Source organism: Pieris brassicae, chromosome 2 (genome assembly GCF_905147105.1).
Source record: "Pieris brassicae chromosome 2, ilPieBrab1.1, whole genome shotgun sequence".
NCBI classification, from domain to species: Eukaryota; Metazoa; Arthropoda; class Insecta; order Lepidoptera; family Pieridae; genus Pieris; species Pieris brassicae.
This window is the reverse complement of record NC_059666.1, coordinates 21,976,982-21,991,203: the sequence shown is the minus strand read 5'-3', so window position 1 is coordinate 21,991,203 and position 14,222 is coordinate 21,976,982. Positions and strand designations below refer to the sequence as shown.

Below are 14,222 nucleotides of genomic sequence, written 5' to 3'. Positions count from 1 at the left end.
ATAAAACTTTCATCTTTTATTTAACAATGATACATTACAATATTCCTCCACTTTTTAATCTTAAAGTATCAAATATATATTTTCCATGGTCACCTCTGTATTGACTTTGCATCAACTGGTTTTCAAGTAAATTCAGTGATTCAGTATCCCATGGGTTTATCCAGTACAAGAGAGATAACATCTTGTGATAATCACCGTTTGATGTACAATCTTTGATTATAATTATAGGTAGATTTCCAATAATACTTAATAATTTTGGTTTAAGTACAGAATTAAAAAGATTATTTTTCGTAACAGCAAACTTGTGAAGAATATCAACGGTTTGTCCTGATATCGAGTCACCAAGAAGGATGTTGGGCAAATTTTTCAACCACTGCTCATACAAGACATTAGAATGTAAATGAGACAATTTATCATTAAGGGCAATTTGACAAAGCAAACTAAATATCTGTTGCTTAAATACATCTGTTCCTTCATTTTGTAAATAAAAAGAAATAATTTTTTGGAATAAGGTATCCATGACAGTTGTGTTCTTTGTCCAACCTGTTACTTCTTTAGAGAAAATTGTATGCAAAATCTTTAACATTCTATTGTTAATATTTTCATTAGACTTACCAAACATTTTTTCAATATAGTGCAACACAGAAGTAATGGTTTTTCCTTCATGTTTTATATTTATATGAGGATTCAATATGATAAATAGATAACATATTTGTAGATTTTCTGTTACTAATTTTGGATCTGTTATAATATCTTCAGTATTATCTGCATTCTTAGTCTGCTTTGAGCGAACATTGGTCACATAAGGAAAGGAGTTACAAATATTTTGAGTAAACAGAGACTTGTACTTTAGACAAAACAAATTCTTTATTTTTGAACTTGGTGCTTTTTCATTATAATACTTGACAATGTCCCATATTGTTGTGATCACTTCAAGTAAATGTTTCATTAAAAGTGCTGCATCTTCACTAACAACAGTTTCCATATTTCTATCTGATTTCAAGTTAGGACTTGCTTCAAGCCATGTTTCAAATAACAAGGGCATTAATGTTTCCACATATTCCCTGAACTTTTCAATTTCATCAATTTGAAGCACATTTTCAGATGTCTTTGTAGAAAAACAAGATACCACACATGGAGATATGTGAATTGGATTAAACAAGGGATAATAGTTTGGCCCATCTTTATTAAATGTCTGTATCTTGGTCTGATTTGCTTTCTCTAGTTTAAAAATGTGATTATACTCTGCAAACTTTTGGAGGAAGTCTTTAAGGCGATTTAAAACCTTAACCCGCCACTTAACACTGGTTATTTGACTGTTGAGGTTGACAGTCAATGTTCTTCCCGGTTTTGCGTCTGTGCGCAATTTGGAAATCATATCCAAGAAATTGGGAATGATTTTATGAAAATCTTGTGCAGCTTTATCAGGTGCACAAAGTAGTAGTATGTCAAGGAATAGCAGAGAGTCTTCCTGTATTCTACTATCAATGTGAGTCATGGCACTTCTTAAATAAGTAGACATTATATCAAAAAATGGTTCAATCTTTTCTGTTATAACATTTGACAATACCAAATGTATTACTTTTAAGGCTGAATGTCTCACCTGTAATAAAAATAAATAGTTTTTTATATCAGCAGATACTTTGAAGAATTGTCACTCAAATAACTAGACTATAGCAAAAATAAATCCTATAGTAGTTATTTTACTTACAGCTTTTTCTACATTAAGTATCAAGGAGCTAACACCCTGTATCACTGGTCCTAAACTTTGTTCAAGTATTTCTGGGTTAGAACTTATGATTTCCTTTAAACCGTCTAAAGCGTCAGTTCTTGAGGTGGCATTAAAATGGTTAAGTCTCGATAACAATTCTTTAACATTAAGCTTTCTCGTAGACAATGCTTCTGACTGAACATGCTTTTTAAGCTGTTCCTTGATCACAATTTTCTTAACTTTAAAATTGGTTTTCGTAACATTAGTTCCTTTAGGTAATTCAGGATCCTTTTTACCCTTGAGTTTAGTTTTTGACTTTTCGGCTTTAAGAAACTTTTTATGCCGCGTTGCTCCAGTTTTATGCATTATGAAATTGATATGTTTTATTTTTGAATTTGTTATTTTCTACACTGACTAGTTACTTAACTTTAAGAACTATGTGAGGTTTCAGGTTAACATATTTAGCATGTTTATACCGTACTGCCAGTGTGACCAGATTTTATTTGACGAATCTACTGCTTGTGCAGGTTAAAAACTACTGAATTCTACCGAAAGGAACGGAAAAATACCAGAAATCTATTATATATTTTTGCTGTCGTGTTACAACGTAAAACATGAATGTTTTCTTCAATTACCGATAAGATAAAAAAAGTAACAAAGATTAATTAAAGAAACCATGTTTTTTAAATTTATTTCTTAGTAAAAATATTATTTTTAAAAATAATAATCAAATGAAACTTAAGATTTTATGTTATTTCGTCTTTATGTTGGGTAACATTGTCATAAAGCTGTTTTGAGTCAATTAACTTGATCTTACTTCTGTCAGGATCAAATCTGCTACATCCTCTTTCCAACTGTCGTAGCCCCTCTTTTCCATGCTTTATTTCCGCAAGATTCTTATTATTAAATCGATTTACTCAACTCGATCAAAAATGATTGACATCTTAAAAGAACTCCTCAATTTTAGATCTCATTCGAACATCATCTTTTAATAATTCCAATGTCTTTGCTACGTTTGTGCTCAGGTACATGTTTTGTATAGGAAGGAAATGCATTCTTGAACTTGGATCTATTGACTGAAGCGAAGTAGTTTTTATATAATGTGCCTTCATAAAGCAACTTAAAATGGAACTCATCATGTTTTGTATGTCTGTTTCAATTTTACAAATAGGGGTCTGATCACTTTGAAAAATAACGTTAAATTTTGTAGTTATGGGTAATATAAAATCTAAAAAGTAAACATAAAGTTTTGTTTCACCGCTGTTAAGGTGATCAAATATAAATTGACACTTAACATTTGCATTCTTATTGCCTAAACATTCATTATGAAAATAGAAATCTAATACTGACCACTGCTCTATAATTCGGTGAATGCATTGATGTGGAGAAAGCCACCTGATATCATAATGACGAAGCATATGGTGAGTTGGAGTGTCAGTAAAATTTTGAAATTCGGCAAACTCTCTTTGTCGTTGGCTACTGTGAGAGAAGTATGAATACACATCTTTGACAAACAACTCTATAGAACGAGGTAATTTTTTGCATGCATAACTTACTGAATGATTTGTTGAGTGGCAAATACATTAAAAAAAATGCTGTTTGGGTTGACTTCCCTAATTTTAGATACCACACTATTCCTTTCGCCAAACATAACATTTATTGTATCAGCAGTGAACCCTATTAAATTGGCTATGTTAAGGTTTCTTTCAGATAAGGAACATGTTAAACTATGAAACAAATACTGCGCAGTATCACCTTTTATATCGACCATACACAAAAATTTTGTTTGTGGAGATTGCAGGTTTTCTGAGCGGTACTTTATTGCTTCTGCCAGTACCTAGGTAGTACTGACAACTGTGCTTTCGTCGGTAAAGAGCGAAAATACTGGGCTTCTCTCAATTATTGCCTAAGACGTTGTAGGCAATTGCGGCAGATTTGGTTCTTCTACAGGAAAAGCGTTTTGCGATTTCAGAGTCGTAAAATGCCCTTGAAATAACTTCACTTACGTGATCCTTTACGCGAAAAGGAATATTATGTTCCACTAAGGTAGCTACAATGCTGATTTCTGCTTTTTTTACTTCTTCCGAAATAGAAATCTGTTACGAAAAAAGTTAAAAATAAATATGCTGGACATTTCATATAACGCTATATAGTATCAATTCTCTTCTTATCGTAATCTTAGCAATTTTTTCATATCATTTAACATGCATAAACACACATAGTTGTATAGTAATAATTGTTATGTAAATGTGTAGATAATAAACGTACTTAAAACAGTGAATGTTTGCATTTCAGTGGAAATCGTAAGCTTTAAAACATAATACGGGTTTATGTAATTTGAAAGTATTAAATTTTTTTTAACAAGAATAATGAACTAAGAATTACATTCCAGATATTAATGTAAGTACCTTGAGCTTGGGCTTAGCTTGAGGACTTCATTCCTTTAGTCCTTATCCTGGAGCTCCTCGCCATGGACACATTTGGCCCAATCTTCTTGAGTAACATTATCAAAAGCATTGTGAAGAAGAATTTCAACATCAGCAATGCTAAATGTATAATTTTCTTTTTCTCTTTGACTTGAGCCCAGATGAGTTCGATGGAGTTATATTGACAGTGATATGGAGGCAGTGTTATCACTTCGTGACCCCTTCCATATGCCAGCTAATCTAAGACATATTCTTTGAGAAAGGAATGTTCTTCTTTGTCAGCCATTCCTGAATGTCACTTTACTTTGTATATAACGTATCAATTCTAGTTGCATGGAGTGGTAGCTGGTATTATGGATGCTATTACTTACGGTTCGAGGTTCAAGAACATTTAATAAATCAGAAAACCATGCCATATATGTATCACGATTAATATGATTATGGTAGTCGGTGTCCTTAGCCTTAGGAGCTTTGAAAATAAATTTTGCCTCCGGCACAAAGCCAGTCTTTCCAGAACTAGTATGACACACGGTCAATCTCTGGCCCTTCCCTACTGGTTGATTCTTGAAACCACCTTCTTCATTTATTCCAAGCCACATGCGTTTTCTCGACTAAACAAATCCATCAGGCATTAAAGGTTATTATTTTTTTAAATTATTTATTAAATTATTTCTATTAAAAAGTATTGAAGAATTTGTTTAAACAATTCCTTTTTTAATACAGTAAAAACCGTAGATAGATGTTTAATTTAATACAAAACCAAAAAATATACTTCTAAAGTTTTATAACTCAGTCTGTGGCTATCTATGACTTACGTCTTATGTCAAAACCTGATTTCAATTTTCAAACCTATTCACAATCTGTATTTCCAAGTGATTCAATAACATTATCAATTAACAAGAAAAAACTTTAAATATAACATTTAAGTGTTTTTGGAAAAAAGTCAATCTCACAAAATGAAAATAAAAAAGCAACATAGAAAGAAAAAATATCTTCATAAGTTAAATCGAAAACGAATGCATCTTAGGCAAAAAAGTACAGGCACAGTGAATTGGTAAGTAGTAACACGTGGTTGTTATTTACGTGTTTTTATTAGCTGTAGTTATTGTAGTAAATATTAATTATATGACTCTTAATATTATAGTAAAGCTTTGAAAGAAGCATGGAATAATAATAGATCAACTTTTCGTAATTTGCGAGACATGGGACTTGTAAATGATCCAAACAAAGCTATAAAAATACCCAGTTACAAAGAAGAACAATTAAAAATAGCCAAAAAAATTGTGGATCCTGATGAGTTGGAATCTGAAGAGCCCAAAGTAGTAAAATCAAAACCCCGTAAGATGGCTGTTGTTGAAAAGCTGGAACAAGAAGCACATGCTCCTAGGGAAAGAAGATTTAAGTTAGTTTGTTAGCAATAATTATTACTTATTCTCTTTTAAAATTGAAATGTTGATTTTTAATGAAAGGATATTATCTGTTCTTTATTTCAGATTACCAAAAGGTCAAGTAGAATTTATTACTTATTTACTTGATAAATATGGTCATGATTACAAAGCAATGGCCAAAGACAAGAAAAATTATTACCAGGAAACATGGAAACAGCTAAGAGCAAAAATTAAAACATTCATGGGTATACCACAACAATATGGTGAATATTTAAAAGCAAGAGGTTTATTAGATAAAGAAGAAAATGAAGACGAATTAAAAGAACAGGCAAAAGCTTTAATAATGGATGATAGTGATTAATTTTAACTTATGAAAATAAAATAGGAACCAGATGTGAAAATGTTTGCATGTATAGTCAACGTGGTACAACCTATACTTTTACTGTCATGTTGACTGAAATAACAATGTTGTAGTAAAAAATGTTCAGCCATGAATATTCAAAATATGTATTGACTATAGTAATTATATTATAACAATATGGTGTTTTGTTAGTTGAAAGTTCATTCATGTTGTTTCTTTAACTGACACATTGTACTGTATTGTACTTATTAACAATAGTACATATAAAATTAAGAGAAACTGATCTTGTAGGTATTAAAATTATAATTCATATATTTTAATACTATTATTGTGTTTTGCATTCATTTGGTATATCTTTAACTGGTTTTACTTTATCCAACTCTTGATACCAATCCTTTTCCATATCTAATAGTTGTTGAGGTTTCTTGTACTAAAAATATAAAGAAAATATGGTAACAAGCATTTGTTAAATTAAAAAAAAAATACCTATACATAAATAAATACAACTCACCATTATAATTAAGGTGTTGTACTTATGTGATGATTGAATGTTAGCCTGTTCAATGCTCAAACCTAATCTTGTTAATTCAGGGATTTTAAGTTTTTTATAATATTTTTTGTTTGTTGTACTTAAAATGATACATTTTTCTTCATTGTTGCCCTTTATACAATAGGTTTCAATGGGATATGGAAGATTTCTTATTCTCCATTCTAAGTTGACTCTAGTATTACGTCTCATCACTATAGGCTGCAAAAAAATGATTAACACTGTAGTAGTAGTAGTAGTAGTGTAGTAAAGTTTTGAATTATTAAATGATAATTATATAAAAACTAACCTGATCTTTAGATTCCATTATTTCGGTGGATTCAATTGACTGTATTCCATCTGGTATAGGGTCACCAATTTCCACATCCCATTTCCCTTCACATCCTAGCTTTCCCTTTACCTTCCAAGATCTCCTCAAAAGGACATGTGTGTCTATGTTGTATTCCTCAACCATTTCTCTATCATCTTCAAATTTATAGTGAATTTTACGAATTTTGTCTTCTTTCAAAGACGTTTTTTCAGCATCCAATAAAGACTTGTACCAAATCGTATTCCTGTACATTTTTTCAGAGTCTTTGTATTTTTTTATAACTTGCTTTTCGAAACTCGTTTTGACCGAATTGAAATCCGATTCAAGTGCTTCGATCAAACAAGCTTTTCGTTTCATTGCGTTTCTATAGAAACGAAGCTTTTGTTTTTACTTTAGAAAAAGCTTAGCAATAAGCATAAGGCCTTAATTATTGAAAAAAATTATGACATTTGTCCTATGTCATCTCTATTTATAATAAACAATAATTTTAAGAAAGGTTTATAACGACATGATGGGATATAAAATTTGTTATTCTTTTTTACTAAAACTGAAAGGTGGACGTTTCTTTGTTTTTATTTAATTTTTAGGTTAGGCACTAATTCAACGCTGTGAAACTGAAACTGTCATACGTCAGTATCCTGATTACGCTTACGCACAATCTTAGCTAAATAATTAATATTCATAGTTATTTAGGTATCTCATAAATTCGATTGTTTGTCAAAATCTTGAATAACGCTCGGGATAAAAAAAGCAATGACGATAGTCACTATATATATAATATGATATTGTATTCGGTTGGCAATACGGAAGTGACAAGTATTTGACAAATGTCAGGGTAATCTCATAGACAAATTACAATAACGAAGTTGAGAATTAAGATTGTTTTGGTTTTAGGTTATCTTAAATTGTTTTTTTATAATATTTTTGTACGTCTGTGTTTCTTTTTTAATTACACTTTTTATTCCACTTTTGGATCCTTAAGGATATTTTATTTTTATTATTAATGGCTCCTAAAATCCCTGATAGGTAAACTAGTTGTTTATTATGTCGAGTCGTAACTTTCGCAGCAAAGTATGAATTACCACTATCTGACTATATTTTTATTGCAGGTGGATACCTTACAAAGCTTTGGGTAAAGTTATTGAAGGCACAAGAATTATTTGCTTCAAAGTACCTTTGAGACGGGTATGTATCTTTATAAAAGTTCAATGTATTATTGCTGTTGTGTACAAATAATAACAAATAAATTACTAGGAGCTAGTCACATATATAATCTGTATTAGCTACTTCATGAAATATTTGGTTTTATATTTAGAAAAAACTTCAGCTGTTATTTGCCGCTTAAAGTGAAAGTATCATATTTCTCATGTAACAGACACATTTCTGCTTCTTCAAAAAATTATTTAGGCAAATTTGATCCGCCCACTGTTCCATGAGTAACATCGTAATTCAAAATCACACAATAGAGAAAATTTAATGTTAGTAAATAAAATTTAAGATTCTAGCCAAAATTATGTGGTGAACAGAACACAATATCTAATTATTATTAAAACCAAGTGCTAAGGCATTTCATTAAATGATAATTTTTATTATTTTGTATTTGGTCATTATTACTAAAGTACTAAAACAAGCCAAATAACAAGATATAGCCTACATGGAGGAACGGAAGAAACAACCGAAATAGAAAAAATATTAATTTTATATATTAATATTGCACCAGGATGATAAACAGATCTGGAGTTAAAGTAACAAATTACTATTATATTAATATATATAATATAAATTAATTTTAATGAACTTATAAACTCTATAGTATACTATCCGCCATCTATTGTAATATTTATGGGTTGAAACCGAACGTCATCTATCTTCCTAAACCGGCGGCTTCTTAACATTTTAGTCTCAAAAATTTCTCATAGGTGGCGTGAAATAACTTTTTCGTATGACTCGTATAATATGAATTATGTACTTTATATTATTTAATTAATTAACTTATTTAATTAATTTTATTAAAATGATTTTTTTTTATAATGGCCTGGTAACGAGACCTTTAAGCCAAGTCTTATTTACGGTAACCTCATATATTTAAATGATCATTTATATACATAAATAAGAACTTAGAATTTTCTATAGAGATGCTTGCGCAATTAGCCCACAGACTAGAAACAAAGTTACTCTGTGCTCCTATTAGAGAGCTCGTGAAAACATTGAAAACCTATCAGCTAATACATCGCGTGTATACTTGAATTAGTAGAATTTGCACCTGCCCCACAAAAGGGTACCGACAATGAAATGCATTATTGGTAGTGCGTCGCACAATACGTATTTATCTAACTGTAAAGACGTCGCACTCCACCACACAGTTATACGACAAACACAGCGACGATCCGTGTTAATTTGTTCTGCATAGCATTTGCATCGCTATCATGTCAATTATTTGATTTTCTTGCACTGAATAAACTGGAGTACTATTAAGACCATCCGCTTTTTGTTACAAGGTATAAAATGATATTGTCTATGGCCCCGGTAATGCCACTTTCAGTTGCACATACTTTTTTTGGCCGGCGGCAGAAATTAGTACTATCGTCGCCATTTTGAATTGTCAAAGTGACATTGTCAGTTACCTTTAATTTCTTGGTGCGCGTACAGTAAATATTTTTACGACATACCAACATCAAATAAAAATCCAACTAAAGTGTATTTATTTTAATGCATTATTAATAACAATGGCTAAGTTTTTAAGCAATAATCGAACGGTACTGATTGTTAGGTATCTTAAAAGATATTATATTAATAGTACAGGTAACAAAACCTATCATATCAGTTGTTCCTAAGTTTGTGTCACTTATAAAAGCCTAGAACTGGACTATTTTCTAGAGAAGTATACATTGTTTTATCAAAACATTTCAGTAATTTATTTAGTTAGCCTGACTTCAAATTATTCCCTTTATGTGGCACTGTAAGTCTTTATGAAAAACGAGTTTTGTGGGATAGTAAAGTTAGCCCATATAATATTTTAAAGTGAAAATATAGAAGTATGGTCATACAAATAAAAGTATATACACTTTCTTTAGCTATCCCTTGGACAGATATGCGCTCAGCTATTTTAAGGATTTAAAGCGATTTGCACAACCTTAAGACTCAACACAATGAAAATATAATAGAAAAGAAAAACTTAAATGGCGCTTACAACATGCGTAGGGTAAAGCACAAAACATAACTTTAAATTATGTTAGTTTAAATTTTAACTATACACTATTCTATACATGTTGTACGGTATTTATTGTTACGGGACAAAGCTTATTGCAAAGGGATGGTAACGAACTGTACGAAATTAATTAATATTTTAAATTATATAGAACAAAGACAATTAATTATTAACAATCTTGATTCCTGTTGGTATTCAATGACTGCTGGTCTAGAATTTAAGTCGGATTGCGGCTTCACCCTCATCCTGAGAAATACTAGACATTACAAGGATGCCATTGCATAATGAAGATCACAAATACCTTATTTTATTGGTCGAGGATTGAAAATTGTTACTGATTCCGTCGAATCAATCGTTGCAGGCACAGAAGGCTAGACTATAAAGAAAAATTATACACGTGTATCATACGGTATCATCATAGTACATCATTTAATCTATAAACATTTGATAAAACCCATGAGCTATATAAGATGGATAAAAAACAAATAGTTTTACATAGTATGAGTCTAAACTGATGAAATATTGTACACGTTGAATTTTCAAGTTCCTGAGTTTGAACCCTGGCAAGCACCAACCGTAATTTCGAAATAAACGACGCTGTAACAGGCACAGAAACTTATGACATACTTGCATACAACCTCTGAAGTATTGCCAAACAATTTGACCCTAAAAGGCCGGCAACGAGCCCTCTGGCAGCGCGAGTGTCTATGGGCGGCGGTAACACTTAACGTCAGGTGATCCTCCGGCCCGTTTGACCCTGTTCTATTAAAAACAAATTAACAAAACAGATGAAAAACTTACAGGCCAATGTAGGGGTGTAGCGCCACTGTATTATTCCTTTGATCCCTTACGCTGTGATCGTAAGACTGAGTTGTGACCCTAATCCCATAATACAAATCATGTCTATTTGCCTGCCGACGTGTCATAATATTTGTGGCATCACAAAGGAGGAATCCCGGTTGAGGCTAATCTTATATTTGATAAAGCATCTGCGTCATACTGTGCTCTATGCCTTATTAAAAAAAAACCCTTTATTCGGCCGTGGCGCTTTCGAACGGGGACCGATCATAAATTTTATTGTTTAGTTTGAATTATAAAGGGATATTACGGCAATTGGTAGGTGTAATTTGATAACTTATCTTATTAAATGTATAAGTTTAGTGGACGTCAGGCAGTTTGTACTTATTTATTGAATAGTGCTGAAGTTGGCTAAAGTTTATTGTAGCGTGCTCTCAAATTAAAAAACTGGCTATTCGATATCGTAAGGTTGAAATTTATGAAGTGTAAAGTTGCAAAGGCGTAATGAATAAACGTTCTTTACGAGTGTTTTGACTTTCATCTACTTAAGCGATCTCCCAGGCGCACGAGAGCAGACGATGTCAATCAGCTAAATTCTTTGGTAATAACAATATTTTCTTTCGCAATGTATTTTGACGATATCATCTGTCTAGCGACTCTCACAATTGCTACAATGACATTGATCGCTTGTTTTCATTATGCGCACACACGAATGTCTTATAAAGTTATAAACCTTGAACGTTGCTTATTGTCCGCTCGTTTTTATTTGTTTTGACCTGTTTAAAAGCTAAGTTGGTGACATATGAAGCTGCTCTTTATCTTTTATTTATGGGTGTCGACAATTGGACGCCTGGGTTGATGTTTGATTGTTTTACTTAGAGCATTTTGATTGTTAATAATCATCGTGGATCAGTATTGTACATTTTGTATCGATTTTAAATCTTTATTCATAAAAACACAATTCTGTCCTAATAGGTGGCCCTAAATCCCTAAACCCTAACCATATCGTGACTTTTGTAATTCTTGTATTTATTATTGTTTTATATTGCATCGCAATTCATGAATCCGGGAGAAAAACTTTGTAGTTGTTAGTTTATTTAGATTCTATAATATTTTTGTTATAAGATTGGTTATGTATTTTTTGCACGTAACCATCATTTTTTTTAGTTTATCTCTTACTAGAAAGTCGGTACTAAATTGCCTGGAAAAGATAGCTTGTTAGCAATAAGCCCGCCCTTTGCATCACTTATAATTTTTATGTATTATGTTATTTGTTTTACAACGAAGTGTGATGCAATGTGTAATAAAAAAATATATCTATAAGCACTAACAAATAATAGAACTTTTATCACTCAACGGACACTAAAGGAGGTCCGTTAACCTATGTAATTCGTTAACTAAACTAATACAGCGAATCATATGTGCCATTATCAAAAGGTTAGTCCTAGTTGTAGTAAATAGATCGTTATAGTTTCAATAGGCATATGTTCAAACAAGTGTCGAAATAGAAATCCGAATTTGAATGGGTGTTGCATGTCTTCGGCTATCAAATCGAATAAAAATGTCGTAAAACCTATTGACACGCTTGGGAACATTGGATTGTCAGTAGTGTGGTTCGATATCGTCCTCACTTTATTGGGCCAACACAAGCCCAACGCGTTGCATTTGTCTCTTATCGATTTGTAATGATATAATGTTACACGCTCGTAAAAATTTAAACTAAAAACTATTCGGTCATGTTGGACGCTTTCAGTTTCAGTTCTTCCACACTCTTGAATATTCATTAGGCTGTAAAGAAGCCCTCAATAACCTGAGATAACGATCAAAGCGACTGAAAGACGATAACCCTGCTTTGGTTAAATTACTGGTCTGAACTGGTGACCTATTTAGAAGATATGCCTGTTTGGTCAATAAGTTTGGTCTTCTGTGGATTTATTTTCAATAGCTTACGCTTCTGGCTTTTATAAGCACTGCTTGTAAGATTTAGGAAAGGGATTTAGCGCTTTTAGACTCAAACAATCAGCTCTTATACGACAAAAATGTTATTGATTGTCATACGGGAGTAGATTACGTAGTGTATTGTAGCGAACATGATAATATATATTTCCTATCATGTCTCATTATATCGCCTTCCAATAGTATATGATAATTGGTAATTAGTAGCCATGTGCTAAAATCAAACTCCTATCATAATGGCACAGCATTGTTTAATTGCTATGTCAAAACCCGTGGGTGTTATATTGATGTTTGTCTGTTTTGGTTTTTAAGAGTTTTAGTTGCTTTTGGGTCGATTTTGTTTTTATGATCCATGCATTTTTGGTGTGATAATTCTTTGAGCAAACAATGAACCATCAGACATACCCTGCGATTGCGTCAAATACTACGTTGGTGGTGTTGTCATCGTTCATATTCGTTTGTTGTAAATAACCATACATTTTTACGTAATGGGATTGTTGATGTCACCATTAATTTCATAACGTCGGTCTTCAAGCCTTGTCTGAGCTCAGTCAATTTAAAGTACTCTTTATTAAAAGTTTAAAATGTTAAAGAAGGTTGACAATAATCACTAGAAGAGAATTAAATTATGATTATAAGGATGCGATTAGTGAGAGATATGGGCACGACGCCCAAGATGTAAATGAAAGACCATCCATTATTTTCAAAAGGTCTTCGGAATTGATAGCATCGTTAATTCCTTTGTTATTTTTCAGTTTGATTCCAGTTCCATAAGCTACAATTAAATATCGTCGAGTTGCGGTTAACATTAATTCTATACGCAATTGCTGTGGGTTACCGTTTCTACTTTCCCTCCTATTATCATAGTCATGAATTGTTGCATGGCCCCTAAATCAATATTATTGAGAATGTTTGATTCCGTCATCATCCAATTATACTTATTAAAATTTATTGAGCATAACCAATGAGTAACCGAGTGAGATCCACGCATGTAAACCATTATTATTGACATAGTTAGTAGTTGATTTATTTCCGTCTACAATTTAATGTTTACTTATTATTGCTTGCGTTGTATTTTTTTCTTGTTATTAAAATAGCAAAGCATCAAGGCTACAAGTTGCTTTAGCGGTAGTAATGTCAATAATTAACTAAATTATAGGATAGCGCGTTACATCGTTCAATTACTGTAGATATTAACCCAATTTATTTTAAGTTTTATCGTCCATACATAAGGACCACCAAGATTTTGAGAATTTTCTCAGTGGGTTTTTGAGATGCACCAGCTGTGGGTGGTTTATGCTTCTATTCATCAGTGACGGTAGTCGGTCGCACGCGCTCCCAATTATTGTGATTATTATAGCCTTTTGTCGTACAGCTGGAATATAAACTATTGTTACCATTGCCTCTGTAGGACCACCAAGTGGGTAATGTTCTATTTCTCGGCATGCTAACATTTTAGATACGCACTGAACTTTACCTTTCACTTTTCAGCTGCCACATTATTTATACGACAGAAA

At 32.0% G+C, this 14,222-nt stretch overlaps 4 protein-coding genes across 5 annotated transcripts in view; 2 read left to right on the top strand and 2 right to left on the bottom strand.

The window, feature by feature from the left end:
* Window position 1: 1 nt before the first annotated feature.
* On the bottom strand, window positions 2-2,226 carry LOC123720883 (testis-expressed protein 10 homolog). The gene is made up of 2 exons (XM_045677709.1): window positions 1,712-2,226; window positions 2-1,603 (listed from the first exon to the last, which is right to left on the bottom strand). Exons 1-2 carry the CDS (start codon window positions 2,075-2,077, stop codon window positions 35-37), a joined length of 1,935 nt encoding a protein of 644 aa, XP_045533665.1. The 5' UTR covers window positions 2,078-2,226; the 3' UTR covers window positions 2-34.
* A 2,755-nt stretch (window positions 2,227-4,981) lies between these two features.
* Window positions 4,982-6,029, top strand: LOC123720538 (nucleolar protein 16). Its single transcript, XM_045677192.1, has 3 exons — window positions 4,982-5,191; window positions 5,282-5,539; window positions 5,631-6,029. Exons 1-3 carry the CDS (start codon window positions 5,094-5,096, stop codon window positions 5,884-5,886), a joined length of 612 nt encoding a protein of 203 aa, XP_045533148.1. The 5' UTR covers window positions 4,982-5,093; the 3' UTR covers window positions 5,887-6,029.
* Window positions 6,030-6,171: 142 nt separating this feature from the next.
* Window positions 6,172-7,502, bottom strand: LOC123720537 (protein DPCD). Its single transcript, XM_045677191.1, has 3 exons — window positions 6,723-7,502; window positions 6,398-6,634; window positions 6,172-6,316 (listed from the first exon to the last, which is right to left on the bottom strand). The coding sequence occupies exons 1-3, from the start codon at window positions 7,098-7,100 to the stop codon at window positions 6,212-6,214; spliced, it is 720 nt and encodes a 239-aa protein (XP_045533147.1). The 5' UTR covers window positions 7,101-7,502; the 3' UTR covers window positions 6,172-6,211.
* A 134-nt stretch (window positions 7,503-7,636) lies between these two features.
* Window positions 7,637-14,222, top strand: part of LOC123720775 (RNA/RNP complex-1-interacting phosphatase homolog) — a 47,940-nt gene continuing 41,354 nt past the window's right edge. For both annotated transcript variants that reach the window (XM_045677538.1, XM_045677537.1), the window contains exons 1-2: window positions 7,637-7,769; window positions 7,853-7,928. In XM_045677538.1, coding sequence (XP_045533494.1) covers window positions 7,747-7,769; window positions 7,853-7,928 — 99 coding nt within the window. In that variant the 5' untranslated portion in view covers window positions 7,637-7,746. The remainder of the gene's footprint in view (window positions 7,770-7,852; window positions 7,929-14,222) is intronic.